Source organism: Hippichthys cyanospilos, chromosome 6 (assembly GCF_059441005.1).
Source record: "Hippichthys cyanospilos isolate Australia breed blue-spotted pipefish chromosome 6, RoL_Hcya_1.0, whole genome shotgun sequence".
Taxonomy (NCBI): domain Eukaryota; kingdom Metazoa; phylum Chordata; class Actinopteri; order Syngnathiformes; family Syngnathidae; genus Hippichthys; species Hippichthys cyanospilos.
The window spans coordinates 5,779,420-5,801,015 of record NC_142374.1 but is presented as its reverse complement, the minus strand read 5'-3'; the positions used below and the strand labels follow the sequence as shown (position 1 = coordinate 5,801,015).

Sequence of the window (21,596 nt, the reverse complement as noted above, 5' to 3'; positions counted from 1 at the left end):
GAGGTTGAGGAAAACCCTGGATTCGTTGTCAATCACTGAATAATTGACATACAATCGTTCATGTTCACCTTCACACCTCGAGCCAATTTCGAGATTCAACATGCTTATTTTTCAACTGTGCGAGGATTCCCAATTACCTTCTCATTCAAAGTCCACACAAAAAGACCCGCCATTCCTGTGACTGTGAGGGAGACGCTCTTACCACATGCAACTTCCCCATAATAACGCACTTCAGGAAAAGGCTACGGAACTATTTTCTTCGGGGTATTTAAATCATTGGCAAACACGGACCGAGTGTGAATGACATTCCCCTCGAGGGATTAAAATGAGTGCATGAAATTTAATGAACGAATGAATCATGGTGTATTTCCGTCCCTGAGGTAGAGGCTTCACTTGATATGATTGTCCTACATTCTTCAGGCTTTCGGCCAAGACAGAGCCCCCTCCTGCCAACAAATGGACTATGTACAGTACTTATCCAAAGCACAGGAAATGACCTGTCTGCAGCTTAAGTAAATGTGGAGCACCTGAAGTGTGCATGAAAAAGAGGGAGTGCACAGCCTTAGTCTATTCCAATGAGCAGAAAGTGTGTCTAAGCGTAAGTGCTTACTGCCAGTTTTAACTGCAGCGAGGCTTATCACATGCACAGCACGTTTCTGTTGGTGACCCATCCCACTGGCATAAAAAAGATGGTATGAACAGCAGCTGCTGCACGCAGTCAGCCTCTGATTACAGTAAGTGGCCCCTGAAAGTTGTCCTAGTGAAGTTCCCACGTGACTAAGATCAACTCTTTCTCTCTCAAAAGCTGCCATTGAGCGAGCAGCAGATTAACCGCTCCTTTCCCCCGAGGCCAGCCGTGGTGTTACCACAAATAGAATGTGAGCCATTCTTGAGTGAACGTAAACAAGGTCACACCCATTACATTTCTTTTCTTTATGTTTTCACTCTAAGATTTTGTTTGAAAGAAAGAACGACTGCTTCTATAATCAAATATAAACTGCACCATCAGAAGGGAAACTTGAAATACTTCAGGAACGACCCTTTTGGAACTGCATCTATAATCAGATATAAACTGCACCATCAGAGGGCAAACTTGAAATACTTCAGGAACGACCCTTTTGGAACTGCATCTATAATCAGATATAAACTGCACCATCAGAAGGCAAACTTGAAATTTTTCATTAGTGTGTGATAAAACGTAACCAATCTTGCAGTCTAACTAAAGAGAAGAGAGAAAAGGGAGCAAAAAACACATTTGTGAGTTCACGTGGTCCGTCAACTTCAATGCATTCACCCTGTGATTTCATCACCAAACCAGCTGGACTGGTTTTGAACATTTTTACTGAAAGAAACTGGTTGGATTTCATGTTATGAGTTGCAAAGGAAAATACTGTACTGTGAACATAATACTGTACTGTGAACATATCTGTCTGTACATAAACAGGTATTTTAACTTTGAAGCATAATACATCATACAGTATGTGGCTGCACATGATTTTTTTGGTACAGATGGCACATTAAAAAAAAAAAAAAACTCTCACATTGAAAAAAACAACTATCAATGAGGTTGGCTTGAATACCTTTTATCTTCACAGATTTGTCCAACAATCAACAGGTGTGAAAGTCAAGGCCTACAAACGAGATCTGACAGGGCCATGTTGTGATGTGGCCTGTGAATATCTTCGCAGGCGTTTTTAATTTTCTATAGTGGCTGGGGCCTATTCCAACTGAAAGATAAGAGGCGGGACACATCCTGGACAAGTACCAGCCAATCACAGGGTGATGGCTAGCCATATGTTTAAAAAGAGGGGAAAAACAGAACTGCACGAGTGGAAATTCCAGTAGCTTTTAAACACACTCTCACGCTTGAACACAAGCAATAAATAAATGCCTTTGGGGTAAATTCTCATTTACGCCAGAGTATATGTGACTGACTCAATACGTCAAAATCTTGCACAACTTTTCGGATACCATAGCACATGCTTTATAACAAATGTACACTTATCAAACACACATTGAAATGACTCCTTAACGCCCGTATTACTCTCTCACCAGCCCAAGCTGTTTGTCACTCCACTGAAGTTTACTAACAAGTTGACCCTAACCCTGACACATGAAACCAAATAATTAAATACTGTATTTAAATACCAAAATGTTTACCCGCGTCATAAGATTTCACTTAAATCTCTCTCTCTCTCTCTCTCTCTCTCTCTCTCTCTCTCTCTCTCTCTCTCTCTCTATATATATATATATATATATATATATATATATATATATATATATATATATATATATATATATATATATATATACATACACATATACACACACATATATTTATATAATTAAAATTTCCAACAATGAGCGGACTTAAATGAGCAGCTGTTAATCATATTATGTCAAACAAACTTTTTCAAACACATGCACAAAACATACATTGATCACTCAGCAAACCACACTTCATTATTCTGGCAGATATAAAGTAAGTGAGTAATTAATGCCTACACTTCAAATTCCAGCAATCCATGATCGGCTGATAAATTTTAATAAAAATATTGTACTTGTTTTTTGGCTTATTAATGTTTACAGTATTAAATTCTATGTAAAGCGCCTGTTTTACAGTAGTTAGTGCAGTCATATTTTCTCACTTTTACAACAGAGAAAAACAGTAAAACTTGGTTGTTTTTTTTGGGTGGTGGTGACGTTTATGTCTGTATTTTTGTTATCTTTTAATGTGTGAAAAATTAGGCAAGAAGCGTGGAAAAAAAAACAAAAACAGCAAATAGGCAAGTTTTTCACTCGACAGATGATAGTTTCCAAAACATATTTGCCAGTCGAGGCAAATCTAAACATACTGAAATGATAATATGATGGAATTCAATGTATAGATTCCTGCAACCAAACCTTTAAAAATTCATATGGTCGGGGGTTTGAATAATGAACAGCGCAAACACCCTATCATGTTTTTATTGCGTAAGAGTGTTCAAAGTGTTATTACACTTGTCTGCAACCTTCATTTCCAACAAAAACCCGAGTTATCGATACAGTACTATCATAAAACATTGGTTCTTTGTGATGTTCCTTTTTATGCAAAAAGTCAAGTCCGTTGTTTTGAGTTTTGTTCACTTTATTACAGCGATTTCTAACAATGTGAAATGATCATCACGATGGCAGAAAAATATGATGTACGTTTGCTGTTTTGACAGATTTATTTCTTGCCTCCACACATACACACACACACAAACAACAACCTGTCGCCATGGCTAAGTTGTGAACTTTAGCGGTATCGCGGTGCAGTGCCACCTTCCGCCGCCGGGGGGCAAAAAGGGGCAACCGCGGTTGAGGCATGATGAGGGAGGCAAGCTCGAGCGTGGAGGCTGGCTTTGAAGGAAGGACATGGCAATAATTCTTTCTCGCTCTCAGCACACTGACAGAGTCCCCATAGTAGAAACCACGCTGCTGTGACTCACGCCGCCCCACACTCAGCCGAAGCCTCGTGGTTGAGCCTGGCCGACATCAGGCAGGCAGCCCCAACCAGCCCGCGAGGAGCAACGCGAAAAGAAAGCCAGCCGGTAACGCGTGTAGCATTGTGCTCCCACAGTAAAGGAAGCAGAAAAAGGGAACTTGAAAGTAGCCATGTCGGGGATGAAGAAAAGAAACTCGAATTCCTCGCTCAGCAAGGAGGACCCGCAAGTGACGGAGAAGATGCTGGGCAGCCCCGGCGAGGAAACCGTTGCCTTGAAGAGGACCATCACGCTGATGAACGGCGTGGCCATCATCGTGGGCACCATCATCGGCTCGGGCATCTTTATCACGCCGACAGGCGTAGTGAAGGAGTGCGGCTCGGTGGGCTTGTCCCTGGTGGTGTGGGCCGTATGCGGGGTCTTCTCCACGGTGGGAGCGCTATGTTACGCTGAGCTGGGGACCACCATCAGCAAGTCCGGGGGGGACTATGCCTACATCCTTGAGGTGTACGGCTCCCTGCCGGCTTTCCTCAAACTCTGGATCGAGCTGCTCATCATCCGGCCGTCGTCGCAGTACATCGTCGCCTATGTTTTCGCTACTTACCTCCTCAAACCCATCTTCCCCGTGTGCCCGGTACCGGAGACCGGGGCTAAGCTAGTGGCCTGCCTTTGCATCCGTAAGTAATCGTTGGCTGGATGATGCAACGTCTCGTTAAGTTGGAAATAAATATAGCGTGACGCCCTCACTGCCTTTTTCTGTTTAAAATCCATCATGTGGACGATGGCAATTGAGCCTGGTGACCTCAAGCAGCCTTTCCGATTTCATTTCTTTCGGGGTTTAGCAACAAGAAAAGGCGACATAAAGCGCATGCCTGTGAATAAACCGCGCCATTGCAGGAAACAAGTCGCATGAAATATTACGTCATTCACAATATACAAACGTTAAATTTACGCTTTACATTAAAAGCGTGTTTCATAACATTGCATAAGTACCCATTTTGGATTTTTGTATTATAAACTTAAAAAAATGCGATCATTTATTTAAAGTTAAAATTGGTCTGAAACTACAACATCAAAGGACGCGAATGCTCACGACAAATTTAATCCGTATTTTTTCTAGAGCGTGACGACAATGTGTAAGCCTCAACTGTTCCGACTTCAGCAACTTCAGATCTCTCAAAGCATCACAGATTAGAGTATTTATTAGTACAAATATTATTAAAAACGATTATGGATCGTTTCAGAATTGAAAGGACATTGTGTCTTCAAAATTTTGAATTATGAATAATAGGTAATCAACTATCATAGGCTTGATTAGTTCAGCTTACAGCTCAATGGTACAATTTTTAGTTACACGTTTTCATAAATAAATTCATTTACTCTGTCATATTGCAGGTAACCGCATGTTCAAAATCTGCATAAATGTTAGCTTTCACTCAGGAGTAGAAAATATCTGTTTAGCTAACTGTGACTGCTAACCAAGAGGACAAACGTATAAAATACAACAAAAATCATTGTTTAACCTGATTGTATGCATAACAAGTTTGCATGAAGTAGGATGAAACACTCAAGTTTGGGTAACTATTTTACAAAAATATGAAAAAAGAAATAAAATATGAAGGGACATACCTTTGCTCTACCAAGTCTTTTGAGAAACTGATGTCAATCCAGTGTATCATGTGATTCACTGCTTTCTTCTTCTACAATGCTTAAAAGGTTATGATAACAGGGTTGCATGTCGTGGGACACCCATTCCATGATTAATAATTCTGATTTAAAATGTCATGTTTACTAAAAACAAATTTTTACTACAGTTGGAAGAGACAGCAATGAAACAAATAATACCAAAAAAAAAGAGAAATCTGAATTCCATTTGAACAGTTTTATTTCAATTAAGTCATTACAGGGTGTGGGACAAAGAAAATTGTCATTAAGGGATCAAAGAAAATTGTCATTGAGGGATACTCCAAATTTGTTTGGAATTTTAAAAACTATTTTCAAACATTATTTTCTCTTTTTTTACATTTGGTCACAGGACAAGGACATTTCAATCAATCAAATTTATTTTTATAGCCCTGAATCACCAAAGTCTCAAAGGGCTTCACACTTCCCGCCATATGTGCAAATTTCCATTCTCTAAAAACAGTAAAAGTAACATATAACAGTCACATCTTTTTTTTTTTTTTGGCTGAAGTTAGCTAAAGCTCTCCAAATTTACCCAGAAACTAGTATTTTGTATGTTCATTATTTACAATTTGATGGGTAGGAAAATGTGCTCCAATTCTGCAAACCACTGTACTTTGATTAAACAAACCAATGTTCCTTGCCCATTGTTTTTTTCTTCTTCGTCAAGCTAAGATCATGTGACTTTTTTAGCTTCTTGTATGTTTGCTTTAAAAATCATGGTTTCAAATACTGTTTAAGTTCCATTGTTTGTGCAAATATTGATAAATATTAGCAACTTATCTTTCAAGTTTTAAACTAAACACTGTATTCAAGAGTTATCTGCGTGTCATTGCTGTTGCACGTTGTTGTTCTATATCTAGTAAATTCAACTGAGAATTCTTAAACCCTGTTCTACAGTACATGTTTGGTGGAAATAGTAATACACTCAGATCATCTCCAAATTACATGTCTTGTCCAAATATGGGTCCACATATGAGCATTAGCAACTACGCTAATATATTAGTGTGTGTGGTAACAGCCAGGAAGCAGAACTTTAAACTAATCTTAATACGGTTTAAGGCGGGGGTAGGCAACCTCGTTCCTAGAGAGCCGCATACCTGCATGATTTTGATGTCTCTCCTACATCACACCTGATTCAAATAATCAGCTCAGCAAGCTCTGCAGAAGCCTGAAACGATCCTGATCATTTGAAATAGGTGTGTTATAGAAGGGAGACATTGAATACATGCAGGATAGAGGCTGTCTAGGAGTTGCCTGCCCCTGGTTTAAGGGCTAATCCTGTGTGAAACCACATGACGGCTAGATGTACTGTTTTTTTAATTTACCTGCCTTATAATTCAAACTGTGAGTATGTGCAGGCATGTACTGTACCATAAGTGCACACATACATGCCTGTGATACATGTTAGGCCTAAACTCCAACGATTAACCTGTGTCGACATGACAGAACTGCATATGCTTGGAAGAGTCGACTTTATACAGTAGGTATTATGCATGTGTGTTGTCCGCTCTACTGAAGAGGGTAGACTGCCCTTCTCCTGGACACAGAGCCTCATTGTGCGCACTCTCATTTTTGTGTTGTGGCTCCGACCTGATTTAGGAACCGTGAAGGGACCTGCTGCTTTGGCTATTCACTTTTAATGGGGTGCAGTGCCTAGTGCACAGCATGCCAGCACTGTAAATGTGTGGGCAGGAGAACAAGCCTCATGGCGGGACGTCTTTAGAGTCCAAGAATGAGTTTATGTTGTGTGTTAACAGCAAAGAGCACTTCCATAAAGGTGCATTCTCTCACTGGCCATGTTTTGTTTCTTTTCTGCTTTGGCAGTCTTGTTAACCTTTGTGAACTGCTACAGCGTGAAAGCAGCAACCAGAGTTCAGGACTTCTTCGCTGCAGCCAAACTGCTGGCTCTTGGTTTGATCATCATCATCGGTTTCGTCAAGATTGGCCAAGGTATCCCCACTTTTATATTGTACATCAGTTTACAAGCGTTCAATATTTATGTTGCATTTTCCAACCATTGTCTTCAAAACTTTGTCCCGTAATTGGCCTGGGTTTGAACGAGAATTTATCTATTCTTCCGTTTTCTGTAATGTACCCCGGGTGCTCATGAGGGTTGCTGGTAAACAGCAGCTTATGCCAGCTGTCTTTGGAACAGGGTAAAACTGGAATTGGGCAGCAGCCAAACACAGGACACATAAAGACAAATATGCAACCAACCATTCACACTCATACATTCCTAATTTTACAGTTAAACGAACTGCTAAAAATTAACTGTAATATCCTGGCTCCCCAATGGAAACCAGAAACAATTCTCACAAAATTAGGGATATTTAGCTTTTCAGTGAAATCTGGATGACCCTAAAATGCACTTAGATTTACAAATAAACTTTATTTCTCCTTTAATAAAGGTTTGAATGTACATATCCACCAGTTCAAAGTTCCAGCTTTTTATTTTACAGTGGGCCCCCGAGATTAATCCCTTCCCCGCTTGGGATCGTAACGCGAATTCGCCGTATGGCGGGCAATCCAAACCTGTTAATTAGCTAATGCGTGTAAAACCCCAGGTAAAAACATAAAAAATGTATATACATATTAAAAATTTGTATCAAAATAGTATATATAGTAAGTGCTACTTATATTTAATATACATGCATACATTTAAATAACATCATGAATAAAAAATATATAAAGGATTTCTTTACCTTTGAGTTGACACTTGTTATGCCCATATTCCCTTGTAAGGGTAGCCTAAGTTAGGTTAGTTTAGCGTTCTTCTTACAGTATATCTTGATTATCTCCAGCTTTGTTTCCACATAAGTCATCCTCTTACTTCTCTCTTTAACATCACTAGCAATCTTGGGACTCATGGATAACCAAGTTTGAACTAAGCACTAAATTGCATAATAAATACGATATTTAAAGCACTCACATGAGATCGAGTCTTTAGGCAGCCATCTTTGTGACCGACCAATAGCAGCCCAGCATTGTAGTGACGCGTTGCAGTGGAGGCAGTTTGACGCCAACAACAACACTACTTTACTAACCTTGAAAAGGGAATTTGCACTACAGAACATTCACAATTTTTGAGTAAAACAATAAACAAGAATATATTTGTAGATAAGTACCACTCAAGTAGTATAATCAAGAAGCCTAACGTTGTGCTCTGTGTTCAAATCAACCATTTGATGATAATAATAATAATAATAATCATAATAATAATAATAATAATAATAATAATAATAATAACAACACGTTTCATGACAAAGATTGTACAGCATGACATGGAACTGCAACAACTTGTTAAATTTTTTTGCGGTGATGCTGCCAAGACATGCTTTAAATGACATTTGTTAGATACGCAGTAGACCAGAGCCACTCCGCCAACTTATTGTCAGAAAATATTTTTGTAAGTGTAAGATGGGAATACTGCATTTCAGCTGTACGTGAGTAAAGGTAGTACTTATCTTTCTTTTTGTTCGCATTTGACATTGTGCCTCATATTTCCCGTTGTTTCAAACTCTCAGTTCACATGAAATGGCAAATCACTAAAGCTAGATTTTTACTGCATACAAGGTACCCAAGCCATTTAAAGTCATTTTAGCAGACTCCACATTGTCATTTATGTCATGTTCCTGCATCTGGTGAAACAATCTGTCTTTTCCTAGTCTGTGCAGTTTTGCCAACACATCATGTCGGAGCATGCTTATGACGATAAAGCAAACGATTGCCTCATCCTGTACCTACAAGTTCACTAATGATGGTTCATCCTTCAAACAAGGATACACATGTACTGTACTGTATACATACATTATGAAATTACGTTTCATTGACATTGATGCGGCTCATTATACAATGATAAAAAGAAGCTAAGTCATCTTTTGGAAATGGTGGAAGAGGAAAAACAAGTGGATGGACAAGTTCAAGAGTAGTGAGTTCAGTTGAGGCTGCTGAGGTGGAAGGCATTGATGTTGTCTTTTCCCATGACAATTACCATCACTTTGACATGTTTCTACCACCGCCACTATCGTCAGCCTTTATTTTATGAACCATGCTTAAGAAATTTACTTGCACTTTACTTACATTTTGAAAGGTGCTTTGTGGCGATATGGTCAGTCTTCTTGTGTCTCAGATTAAAAGCAACATATTCTGATTATCTGTAGGGAATTTTGCTTTCTGGGATCTTAAGGCTTGCCCTCATAGTGCTTTATACAGTAATGCTAAAGTCCATCTTAACAAGAGTTCAAGATTGTCATACTCTGTCACATCTATTTGGCTTCTGTTTTGGGTCACGGCTATGTATCACTGCGGTTGGCAGATTACTTTAAATGACCTGTTTATATTAACATTGTGTTCTCCTTAATCCCGGAGCTCATTTTTTGATTGACACCAGAGGTTTGCTACTTCCACTTCCCCACTTTTTTATGATTCAATGTAGCTTGACTTTAAAGGCCCTATTTCTGTACCCAGTGCAAGCCTAGCACAAAGCACCATCTTTTGTAAGTACAGTATTTATTGGTTTTTAGAATTGCATATTGGACCGGAACAACTGCCAATTAGGATTCCCATCTCTGCTTTATGTTTACGTCATGAAAAATGCCTTTTTTTTTTTATGATAGTGCTTATCAGCCAACAGCGTACAGCTGACTAACCCCAAAACACTCCACATCCTGTCATGTATAGTTCTTGTCCTCATTTGGTTGAGCCATTTTCTGTTACTATTGTCATATTAATAGTCATAACCAATGGATACTGTATGTGCAGTATACCACAGAAACGAGCTTGAAGCCATTGCTGGCTAGAGCCCAGACATCCCTAAATCCATCAAATTGATAATATGTAAAGCATCACATAACAGTTGGGCCACCATTTCTTTGGATAATTAGGTCTAATTCCAGGCCTTTTGTAATGTACAGCACTTTGGTTAATAGGTGTTTCTCACATGTACTGTAGTATGAACTGTAGGTATAGGGCTACCCTATCTAATAGCAACATGCCCGGGGCTGTTGAGTTAGTAACCGACGCTGTGTCTGAGAATGTGTGTGCATGTTGCGGGGGTCCGCTCCGTTAGGAATGTGGCTCGGATGCCCTGAAACCAGCAGAAATCAGAAGCTCTACAAGAGGAGCTGTGAGATTAAGTTATTTACTAACTCATCAATTGTTGAGCTGCCTTTGAGCAACGCATTGAGTTGTCACTTTCTGGAGTTTAATTGCTGCACTGTTTCTTGCTGCTTGATCCATTCTTTATTCACTAATTGTATGTCTCAGCCACTTGTAACCCTCTATCCTGGTAAATGTTAAATCACGGGAAATACTCACGAGGACGACGAGGAACCGATAGCAACGTTGACAACGTTGACACTTCGATAATGACCCTACAAGAACTGAAAGGAAACAGGAAACTAAATACACATAAAACTTAGCAAACAAGTAACACCTGGGCATGACACTATAGGAGCAGGAAGCTGATTGGCAGACACAAGGGAAACAGGTTGAGGACAGGTGGATGCAATCACCCTGACAGGACACTGATACTAGGGGATTAGAAACATGCACGAAGAACATGAACAAAAGGCCAAACAATCCAAACTGTGAAAAGACAAAGTCAAAACCCACCAAAAGCCCAGTACAGAAGAGAACAAAAAATCCAGATACTAACTAAATCACAATAAACATAACAAAAATGTTCTTTACAGTATTATGTTTCCTCCACTAGTCTAAAAGTGGCATTTTAGGTAATATTGAGTTTGTGATATCTCAATTAAGCAGCAAAAATCGACTCCTTCTTTTTATCCATCTCAGGGGGCGACCATTTCGCCTCTCGTTGTCCACCAAAAATGACATCAGAATTTCTCAGAGCTGAGGTAACAACCAATCACGGCTCAACTTGCAAACGTCATATGATCTAACTCAGAAAACAGGTGAGCTGTGATTGGTTGTTATCTGAGCCCTGAGCAACTGTGATGCTATATTCAGTTGACAAAAAGAGGCAAAATGGCCGAGCCCTTAAATGGATAAAAAAAAAAAAAAAAGAGTAGATTTTTGCTGTTTAATTGAGATATCACAAACTCAATATTAACCGATTAAATGCCAAAATGACTTCCCCATGTGTTGGATAATAGGTGGACTTTGCTGCTTAATTCCTATTTCACTAAGGCAGTGCTTCTTAATTATATTTTGGAAGAAGAGAATTAGTTTGATTCTGATCTCAAGTTGTGACCTACAGTATATATCTTCTCTCTCATGTTCATCCTCACCAGGTGGCACTGATTCACTTCTTCCTGAAAATTCCTTTGAGGGCTCCGAGTATTCGTTTGGCAACATCGGCCTGGCGCTCTACAGTGGCCTGTTTGCTTATGGTGGCTGGTAAGTGTGATGAAATAGTCAGCCACTGCGCAACATCTATACCTTCTTGATCACATTGTAGCATTTGTTACACTTCTTTCATTTGTAAACAACAACATATACCATATACATTTGATGCTACTGAACGAGAAAAATTTTGTCACTAAGCATTTTTTTCCTCTCTCGTGTATGCAGGAATTACTTGAATTTTGTTACTGAGGAGATGATTGAGCCTTACAAGTAAGTCTTTTGACTCTCGTTGTCACGTGAGCTACTGTATCTAACAAATTAAAAATGATCTGCATTCTCTAATAACCATTTTTATTTTATTTTTTGTCAATCTCAGAAACCTGCCTCGAGCCATCATCATCTCCCTGCCAATCGTGACAGCAGTGTATGTTCTCACCAACCTGGCGTACTTCACCACTCTCTCAACTGACGAGATGCTCAACTCAGAAGCTGTGGCTGTGGTAAGGGATTTTAGCAATTCGTTTAACGGGGGATGAAAAAAAAAATCTGTGTTTGCTCTGTTAAAAGAGGTGTTGCTGCAAAAGCAGCTAAGTTTTGTCTCCTGTGTACATTGTGACATCATCACATTGTGACACCACGATCCACATACGTGTGGTGCAGCATGCGTCCATCACAAGTCAGGACTTATTTTGATGATAACGGTGTGGGGGGAAATACTCAGAGAAGCAATTTGGATAGTTTGTTTAAACTTCAGAAAAAAAGCAGTTAGGATCATTTACAATATATGTTGGAGCCTGGGACAATACAAACACACTTTCGCTAAAGTGCAACATTTTAAAGCTAAAATGCTTAGTAGTTTAAGATCATGGGCAACTTTGGGTTCTGAGACCAAACAAACACACTATTCCTAAAGTTTAACATGGCTCAGTAATGCTCAAATCTCTGTTATTATTCAAAACAAGAATGAATTTCCCAGTAATGTTCCCCAGTTGTTTACTAATAGAGAGGGTAAATACTTCAAGAGAAACATTTGAGGTTCACTGTGCTTGCATGACCCTCAAGTGCCAAATGCATCACTTTTAGGAAATGGTATTGAATATTGAATGTAAAGCGTTGTTTAAACGTAACATGCTTATATAAACTAACCTAAACTCAATAATATTACTGATTATAATAAGCTTCATCATTGCAACTGTAGCACTGTTTTTTTTCGCTGTATTTAACCCATCACAGTATTGTAAACGATATGCAAGGGCTGCACGATTATGGCCAAAATAATAATCATGAATATTTTGGTCAATATTGAAATCACGATTATGTGTCATGTTTAGTCAAACATGTCTATTTACTGTAGTGACCTTTTTAAAAAAACAAAAACTAACAAGCAGTATATAAACAAGGCTTTAAGACTTGATACTTACCAATAATAATAATAAACTAAAATACATGCAGTATAACAAATAAGTAATAAATAATTCAAACAAATTCACGAGACATGGCAAAAACTTGGCACGCTGGGCAACACAGCGAACTTGCTCAGTGCAAACCAATGGAAAAAAATAAGCCTAGAACCAAGCTCATTATTACTTTTACTTTTCAATTTACTTTTAAGCAAATTTTTATCAATTAGCAGTCATTTTTGGTTATTTCAAACCGAATTTATTCCAATTTTTTGCGGATTTTTCAAAATGGTTCTCACTTGACAGTTAGCACTGTATATATTAGGAATCAGGTGAGAAACCCAATGCTATTTCACGCAGGTAAATAATATATAGCGTGAGAAAAGCAGCTTTTGTCATGCAAACATGTGGGAAACATTGCCTCCAGGTGGTAGGATGACAAAGTACTCGTGATAAAAAAAAAGGCACTTCACTTTTTAAATGTTAATATCGCTGAGGATCAACTTAATTAATCGTGGCAGCCAATATCGTGGTCACGATTAAAATTTGATTAATTGTGCAGCCCTAGAATATGCCAGCCATTTTCTGCAGTATATAATATTTATTTTTTTGTGTGATTTGTGCAGGATTGATTTTTTTTTCTTCTTGATGTGAAGACTATGAAGATAGTACTTTTATGTTCACCAATTGTCCTCTTTGCTGTTGAATTATTACAAATTATCCAGCATATGCTGACTATCAAAGTAAATGTGTTGTGCAAATCCTGTTGGAACTCTGGATTCACGGTCTCAACACCCTGTAGGATTTTGGCAACAGGCACCTTGGTGTCATGGCTTGGATCATCCCAGTGTTTGTGGGGTTGTCCTGCTTTGGCTCTGTCAATGGTTCTCTCTTCACATCGTCAAGGTAGCGCACCTGGACAAATACCCATTGCCTTCAAAATGCATGAAATTCAGGTTGACGTCTCATATAGTTATGTAAAAATGGATTGCCCTCATAAATGTTTGATTAATACTGGTCAATTGACATCGTAGGTTATTCTTTGTGGGCTCCCGTGAAGGTCACCTTCCCTGTCTGCTGTCAATGATCCACCCGACCCTGCTGACCCCACTTCCTTCTCTTATATTTACTGTGAGTATAACTTGATGACTTCAGAGTATACACAGAAAATAATGTGTATGATTTTCATTGTAAGTAAATCTTTCTATTTGTCAAATCGTGGGGAAGTTTGCGTAATACGGGTCGTGCTCAAATGCACCCCTGCCCCTTGTCATCATGGTAACCAAATCCATATTAGCCACAGGTCCAGCACTACATACAGCAAGGTCAGTCGCTCACTTGCATGACTGGACCACCACCTCAAAAGTGGCTATTTTTAGGGAGGCCAAAAAATGGATTTGTGCGCCTCTTGATCCTGTGCACTGTACAATATGCAGCACTCTTTGAAAATGATCTATGAGGTCATCAAACTATCACAGTACTTTTATTTTCCATAAACGCAGTACATTAAAAAAGTGAATCATAAAATCACATTATAATTCAGTTTTTAATGAGTTGACGTCTGTGATGTGGCAACTGAATAACATTTTAAAAATATTCTCAAACAGGGACTGTTAAAATGTTGTAAAAACGATCACATTATATTTCAGATTGGTTTTCATTCTGTCTTTCTCCGCAGTGTGTAATGACACTGCTTTACGCCTTCTCCAACGACATCTACTCCGTCATCAACTTCTTTAGCTTCTTCAACTGGCTCTGCATCGCCTTGGCCATTGTTGGAATGATGTGGCTCCGTTATAAGAAGCCTGAGCTAGAAAGACCAATTAAGGTGAGCCGCTTTGCATTGACCAATCAGAATACCGCGATGAACTATATTCAGCCCATTATCAGTGATTCAGGCCCATTTGTTGTTGCTTGTGTTAGCAATATACATATTTAAAGTGCGGTTCTACTCCCATCTAAAATGTAAATGATGTCAATTGAATTCTCACAATATTTGAAGTTATAGATATCTTTTTTTGTCTCCCATCGTCAACAATGGTGCATTCATTGGCTGGGATGAATGAATGAACACTAATCTGAGATTAAAGGGCAGAAGAGAAGCTGAATGCTTGTCAGCTGCTGGTGTAGTGACTGCTCCACTTGCTGCAGGACACTCGGAACACACAGGACCATTGTGCCATCACAGCACTTGGCATGTGAACATGTGAGAGCTCACATGCAAAGTAACGTAGTTTCATGCTGAAAGCATTTGATCGGTAATGCTCACGATATCTACAGTCTACATAAATAGATATGTTTTGCCTGCTTATAATTTGATGTAATTTTTAAACCAGTCAAATAGCCTCGCGTAGCAGCAAGGAAGATCTATGTGGATGGATGGCACTATGCAACTAGCAACTCTGGGAGGAATCCTCCAATGAGATAGAGGCTGAAACGGTGTGTTTGTAGTGGGAATGTAGACTGCGGTCTACTTTTACTCTCACTGTTTCCCTTTCGCTCTCTATCTCCCTTCTTTTCCTGTCACATTCCTGTTGCTCATTAGCTACAGTTGTATTGCTTAGTGAACCGCTTAGAGCAATTGATGGACTCCCCGCTTCACTTGCGCTTGATACAATTCCAGATATTCGCTACACAGCTAAAAGAATGGTATCACACTCATGTGACTGCTGAGGATGTCTGTAGATGAACCTCAGGATCAAGAACAAGAATATATTGTTGTGTTGCGGTGATGTTTGACCAAGAGGCTATATTCTCGACTTGCACCATACGACGGAAGGAGAGACCCTATGTGGACCACAATTTACCTTGAGCAAACGCCAGGAACATATTATGTGTGGGCCTTGTCAGGACAGCGATGTAACAATACCTCAGAAGAAGGATGTGCAGAGTGGCGAGGAAAAAACAAAGACACGACAACTGGCCGGACAAAGACGGGGCCTTTAAATAGACGCGCAGTAATTAGGAAACATGCAATACCTGGAAGGAAAACAAGAGGCGGGGGAAGCAGATTGGCTGAGACACGGGAACTGGGACACGCGGATAACATGAGGAACAGACAGGTGGATGAGATCAAACTTACGAGACACGGAAACATGGGAACAAGAACCGAACCCACACAACCCAAAAAACAACAACCCCCAACCAAACATGACAAGCACAGCACGAGATCTGTTTTTCTTTTGTCTGCTTTCTTTTTTTGTGTTATTTGTAATGTACACAGGATTGTTAATAGTGAGCCTGACAGTAAAACACGCCACCAAACGTGGTGAGGACTTCAAAATAAACCTCCAATACCAAATAGTATACGGACATGCATGCCTTGATGTGCTTTTATTTTGAAGCCTGGCAGCATGCCTCAACAATGGCCGACTCCTTTATGGGCAGAAAGTTTGTCTAAAATGTGGCAGTTTGGTTTTAAGTTAAAAAAAAATGTTGATTATGAAATGATAAAAGTTGGTCAGTCATAATTAGTTGAAAATGTGTTTTGTCTTTTTTTGTTTTTTCTTTTTAATTTTTATCCAAACACCAGAATACCTAGGAAAGTCAGAGGGTGCTCTGATTCCTTTCAAATTGCAATATTTTGATTTTCCATATCTGTGTCTAAGACAAAGATTAATTAGTTTATTAACACTGCCCAAAATAATACACCATACACAGCAGCAAAACATGAGCTGTATTCATTTTGTTGAGCAATTCAATAAGAGGAAAGATAAAAAATGAGCCTTACCCTCCTAATTGTTTTCATTTGTTAATATTCTTGCAGTCTGCTCAATAAAAAGAACATATTTAGAAAACAATGTCTATATTAGGCACTATTTTATATCGCAGATTTTGTGAAAGTCTCAGTTCATGAGACATCTCGTCTCGTGGGATTTTGCGTCTTTTCCTGTCTCTGATAATTAAACATCACTTTGCATTTTTTTGAGGGGTACTGATAACTGAATCAGACCGACCTCAAGTTGTTACCTGTCAGCTTACCTTTTGGGCTTTTATGCACACTTGATTTTTTTTTCTTTCACATATTGCATAGTCTTGTTTTGTATGGGATTGCCATTCCTGACATACTCATATACATTTGTATACTTTCTAGGAAGATGTTATTGTTTTGTTTTGGGGCAGTTGTGTCTGTTTCTGCCAACAAACTGACAAATGGGAAAACGTTTGGGAAAAGTTTGCTCCATCTCCAGCGTGACTGACTTTGAGATACAAAAATCAAACACATGTTTTTACAGGGTCTGTTTTTTTCCGTTATACTGCATTCACACTTCAAACAAACATTCATTTTTTTTCTTCTGTTCTCCCTTACAGGTGAATATCCTGCTACCGGTGGTATTTGTGCTGGCCTGCCTCTTCCTCATCATCGTGTCATTCTGGATGACCCCAAAGGAGTGTGGAATTGGTTTTGGAATCATTGCCACTGGTCTACCGGTTTATTTCTTTGGTGTGACGTGGAAGAATAAACCCAAGTGGCTGCTGAATGGAATCTGTGAGTTCTTGTCTTTTGTTGCCTTTGCATGAAAGCAGCGCTTTTGTTTCGCTGGACAACTTTGCCAATGTTGCACGTTGTGTGTTTTGCAGTCTCAACCACAACCTTTTGCCAGAAAGCAATGCAGGTGGTGCCTTAGGTGTCCCGAGTGCTCCAAGAGTGGCCTCTGAGCTCTTACATTACGGCTCATCAATGCTGGATGACACACAAATGCATGCACACACACACACACACACACACACACACACACACACACACACACACACACATTCTCTTTGCAGGGTGGAAGAAATGATGAATACCACAAAACGGAGTTTCTGAAGAGCTGATCTTCAGTGTACAACCTTTGTCCGCTGCTGTGTTGACTGCCATTAGTCACTGACTAATCTGCACTTATGTTAGGATCATCTTTATTTTCATCAACGATACATTTTTTTCCCTCTGGTTTAATTCATGAGAACCTTTTGTTCACCTTTTGTATCAAGCATCATGGGGCAAGTGGAAGTACCAGCAGGAAGACATGCAGACATTCGACATAAAACCCAGAGTTTTTTTTTTTTTTTTTTAAACCAAATATTATTGTTTTCTCTATTGGTCTCCTGTTTAATAATATTTTTTAACCAGGTGTATGGGTAATGTGTTTGCCTTTTTTTTTTAACCTTTGAGTGACTGGCTTGTGTCCCTGCTTGGATTGTGGACTTAGAGCTGCTCCAGCCAAATTGAAAAAAAAACAAAAACAAAAAAAAACATTTTCTGGACTATAAATCACACCGGTATACAAGCCACAGCAGCAAAAATTCAGCAAAAAAAAACATTTTTTGGGGGGTTCCGGATAAGCCGCACCAGACTATACGCCACAGGTCACAGCATCAGATATTCATGCAGAAAGATGTTTTTATTTTTATTTTTTTACATTTTTATTTAAAACTTTTTTTTATTTCACTACTTACAGCAACACCCTATCTTTAACAAACTGAACATGCCTGCATGTTAAGTACCAACATTTTCATAGAAAATGGATGGATACTTTGAGCATAACACCGACGGAATATTGCAAACGTTAATAGCAGTTCAAACTCAACATCAATACTTCCATAGTGTCTTCACATTGCACATAATTCATATATACAATATTACATATATACAATCATATATAAAATTTCCATGTCACAAACTTTTATACGGCATCTTATTCAATTTATAGCTCATTTTTAATACTGTATTTTTAAAACACATTTTTCAGTTCTATTTCATATTTGGCACATTGAACAGACAAACACATTTGCTTTATTTGCAAAAAAAAAACTGCAGATAAATCACACTGGATTATAAAACACAGGGCTCAATCGTGAGAAATAAGGTGCGGTTTATAGTCCAAAAATACGGTATATATATATATATATATATATATATATATATATATATATATATATATATATATATATATATATATATATATATATATATATATATATATATATATATATATATATATATATATATATCTGTATATATATATATATATATATATATATATATATATATATATATATATATATATATATATATCTGTATATATATATATATATATATATATATATATATATATATATATATATATATATATATATATATATATATATATATATATATATGGGCCACACTTGACGATAAGTTGCAAGTGTACACCGACTGTTGTAACAGTACGCTTTTAATTGTTACACATGGTGTATATCACCCCCCAAAAATTGCCCTTCAAAAGCTGATTTCTTTCCCTTTATATTTGTATAGTAATTTGAAAAATTGGGAGGGCTTGTGTTCAAAGAGTTCCATTCAAAAAATGTAAACGGCTTCACACTTACACAAAAGTAGCAATTAATGGTCTGGAGGTTACAGTACATACAAACAGCACCATTATGTCTTCCGTGAACTGATTGATTGGCACAAGTTATTAAACCTGACTTACCGTATTAAAAAGATATTTATGATATTTATTTGGAATCAGCACCTAAAATATTAAGCACGTGTTTTCAATTCTTTTCAGATTTAGACATTTTTGATGTGTGCGTGTGTCTGTGTGGAGAGCGGCAGACAAGCTTGTTCTATTTGTTTATGTTATGTCACCATCATGGTTTTGTTTTTCTTCTTCTTGTTTTTGAAAATAATAGTTTAATTGTTAGAGTCAACCACTCGCCCCAGTGCTCCTTAGGATGGTCAACAATTATTGCCATAGAGACAATGTTGGAGGATGCAGTGTTACTTCTTTTTTTTTTTTTTTTTTTAAGTAGAACTCTGCAGCCCTGACTATCACCTGATGGGGAAACTAACCTGTTTAGAAATGTAGATATTTTATTTATTTATTTTCTAAAAAACACTGTTGGTTGATATTAATCTACTTTGTTTACAGTACGTTTGATGGAAAGTGCTTTTCAAATAAATCTGCACTCTCTTGTTCTGTTGTTGTTTGTTTTTCCTTGGTGGTGGTGGTTCATCATATTGTTTTAAAGGTGCCCAAATACCACATGGCCATGTCACATAACACTGCTTACATTTGAACATGCCTGCAGCAACATGTAGATCAGCCCGCTTGTTAAAACGTTGGAGAAGGTTGTTATTTAAGACTTCTCGCGGCCGGGAGTATGGCACAAACACAAAACCGTATCATTTCAGAGTGGCAACTTCATATGGAGCGTGATGTCCTTTTTCATCCTTAATGGAGTCCAGCCATAGACCTTAGACCTTTTTAAAATAGATGTTTAGGAAAAGCACATAATTAAATGAAAAGTTCGCTCATTTGTCTATTTTTTTTTGTTTTTATCTTTAGTAGTTTGAATTAATATGAATATGGCTTTCAGTACATTGTGTGCCTTTGCTTGTGTCTGCTTTCAATTAGTCTTTGTGCCTCCCTCCTTTGCGTCTAGCATTGTTTTGTGTCACATGCTCTCCCGCACCCCTCCGCCTCCTCTTGATTCCGGACTGGAATATTGCTGATGGCGGGTTCTGCAGAATCCATTATACGCATTTTAGATGGTGAATTCCTATGCACCGCTCATTAGCACTAACGAGCTTAGTGCAGACAACGGAAAAACTGTGACCCATCCATCTACCTTCTGTATCTAGCGCAAGCTTCTAGGTCGCAATTGTGGGGATTTTTTTTTTTTAATTCCACTTTCTATATGTTAATATATGACTTACAATTTTCGCCAAAACATTCAAGATCCTTTAAAAGACGCTAGCTTGGTGTCTAGTTTGAATTCTCCCATTGTAATTTGCTTTTTTCTTTGGCTTTTTGTGTGATTTGAGAGACAAATGGTAACTGAGGGCAAAGTGCTAGGCAAGCAAAAGAAAAATAATTTATTGAATGCGTTTTGTTGTTCTGGATACTCAGTCCAACATATGATCAATTGCATTTAATTCAACATCATTTAACCTTTGAACCCCAAGTGCACCATCCAGTCAGATCCATTAGGACACAATTCAGAGTTAGGCTGGGGTGGAACTTTTAGTTTGACTTTTGTTACCATGCAAGTCTCTTGTTTTTGCCGTTGGATCAATGCCTTAGTGAGATTGAGGTCTCAAAAATGAATGTCCTATGGTGGCTCGAGACTACTACAGTAAGTCAGTAAGTCTCCTGCTATTGTTTTGAACAAGATGCAATCCATCACAAAAGAAAAGGGGATGACTATCAATCAGCAACATTTTTTGATCGCAATTAATACATTAATTGCAATCAAAAAATGTTGCTTGCAAAAAATGTTGATTTGGTTGATGAAGCTTTTGCTGCGGACTGGGTGAAGGTTCCCCCAAAGTTGACTGAAATGATGATTTGAAGATGTGTTCAACATGTTGCTCCCTCAACACTTTCGATATCCTTTACTGCCGATGAATTTGACATAAATAATGAAATTCCATTCAATAAGTTGCTCCATGGCTACCTGCAACATACAGTACACAATCTACTGCATTTGAATGTGAATGAATGATGATATTTTAATTCTGCTTGTGTTTTAAAACCTCCATCAACAACTTATTCATCTTTTGTAACAAAATTCTGTTGAAGACTTTATTACGTGTATACCACTTATCTTATTAAAGTCTCTCAAACTTCATTTCTTGTTTTTTTTTTTTTTCTTTTCGAAAGTCTGCAAATTTTCTATTCTGAGTTCATGTTTTGCCTTTGTTGTAATGGAATGATTGATTCATAGGTGAACATATTGCTCTGCAAACACACTTGTTTTTTTACCA

The 21,596-nt window shown here is 38.2% G+C and overlaps 1 protein-coding gene across 1 annotated transcript; it reads left to right on the top strand.

Annotated features, from left to right (window-relative positions):
- Positions 1–3,318: 3,318 nt before the first annotated feature.
- Positions 3,319–18,116, top strand: slc7a5 (solute carrier family 7 member 5). The gene is made up of 10 exons (XM_088418340.1): positions 3,319–4,141; positions 6,975–7,100; positions 11,408–11,513; positions 11,688–11,732; positions 11,839–11,962; positions 13,665–13,768; positions 13,897–13,993; positions 14,541–14,690; positions 17,174–17,351; positions 17,444–18,116. Exons 1-10 carry the CDS (start codon positions 3,637–3,639, stop codon positions 17,488–17,490), a joined length of 1,482 nt encoding a protein of 493 aa, XP_088274466.1. The 5' UTR covers positions 3,319–3,636; the 3' UTR covers positions 17,491–18,116.
- The last annotated feature ends 3,480 nt before the right edge of the window (positions 18,117–21,596 follow it).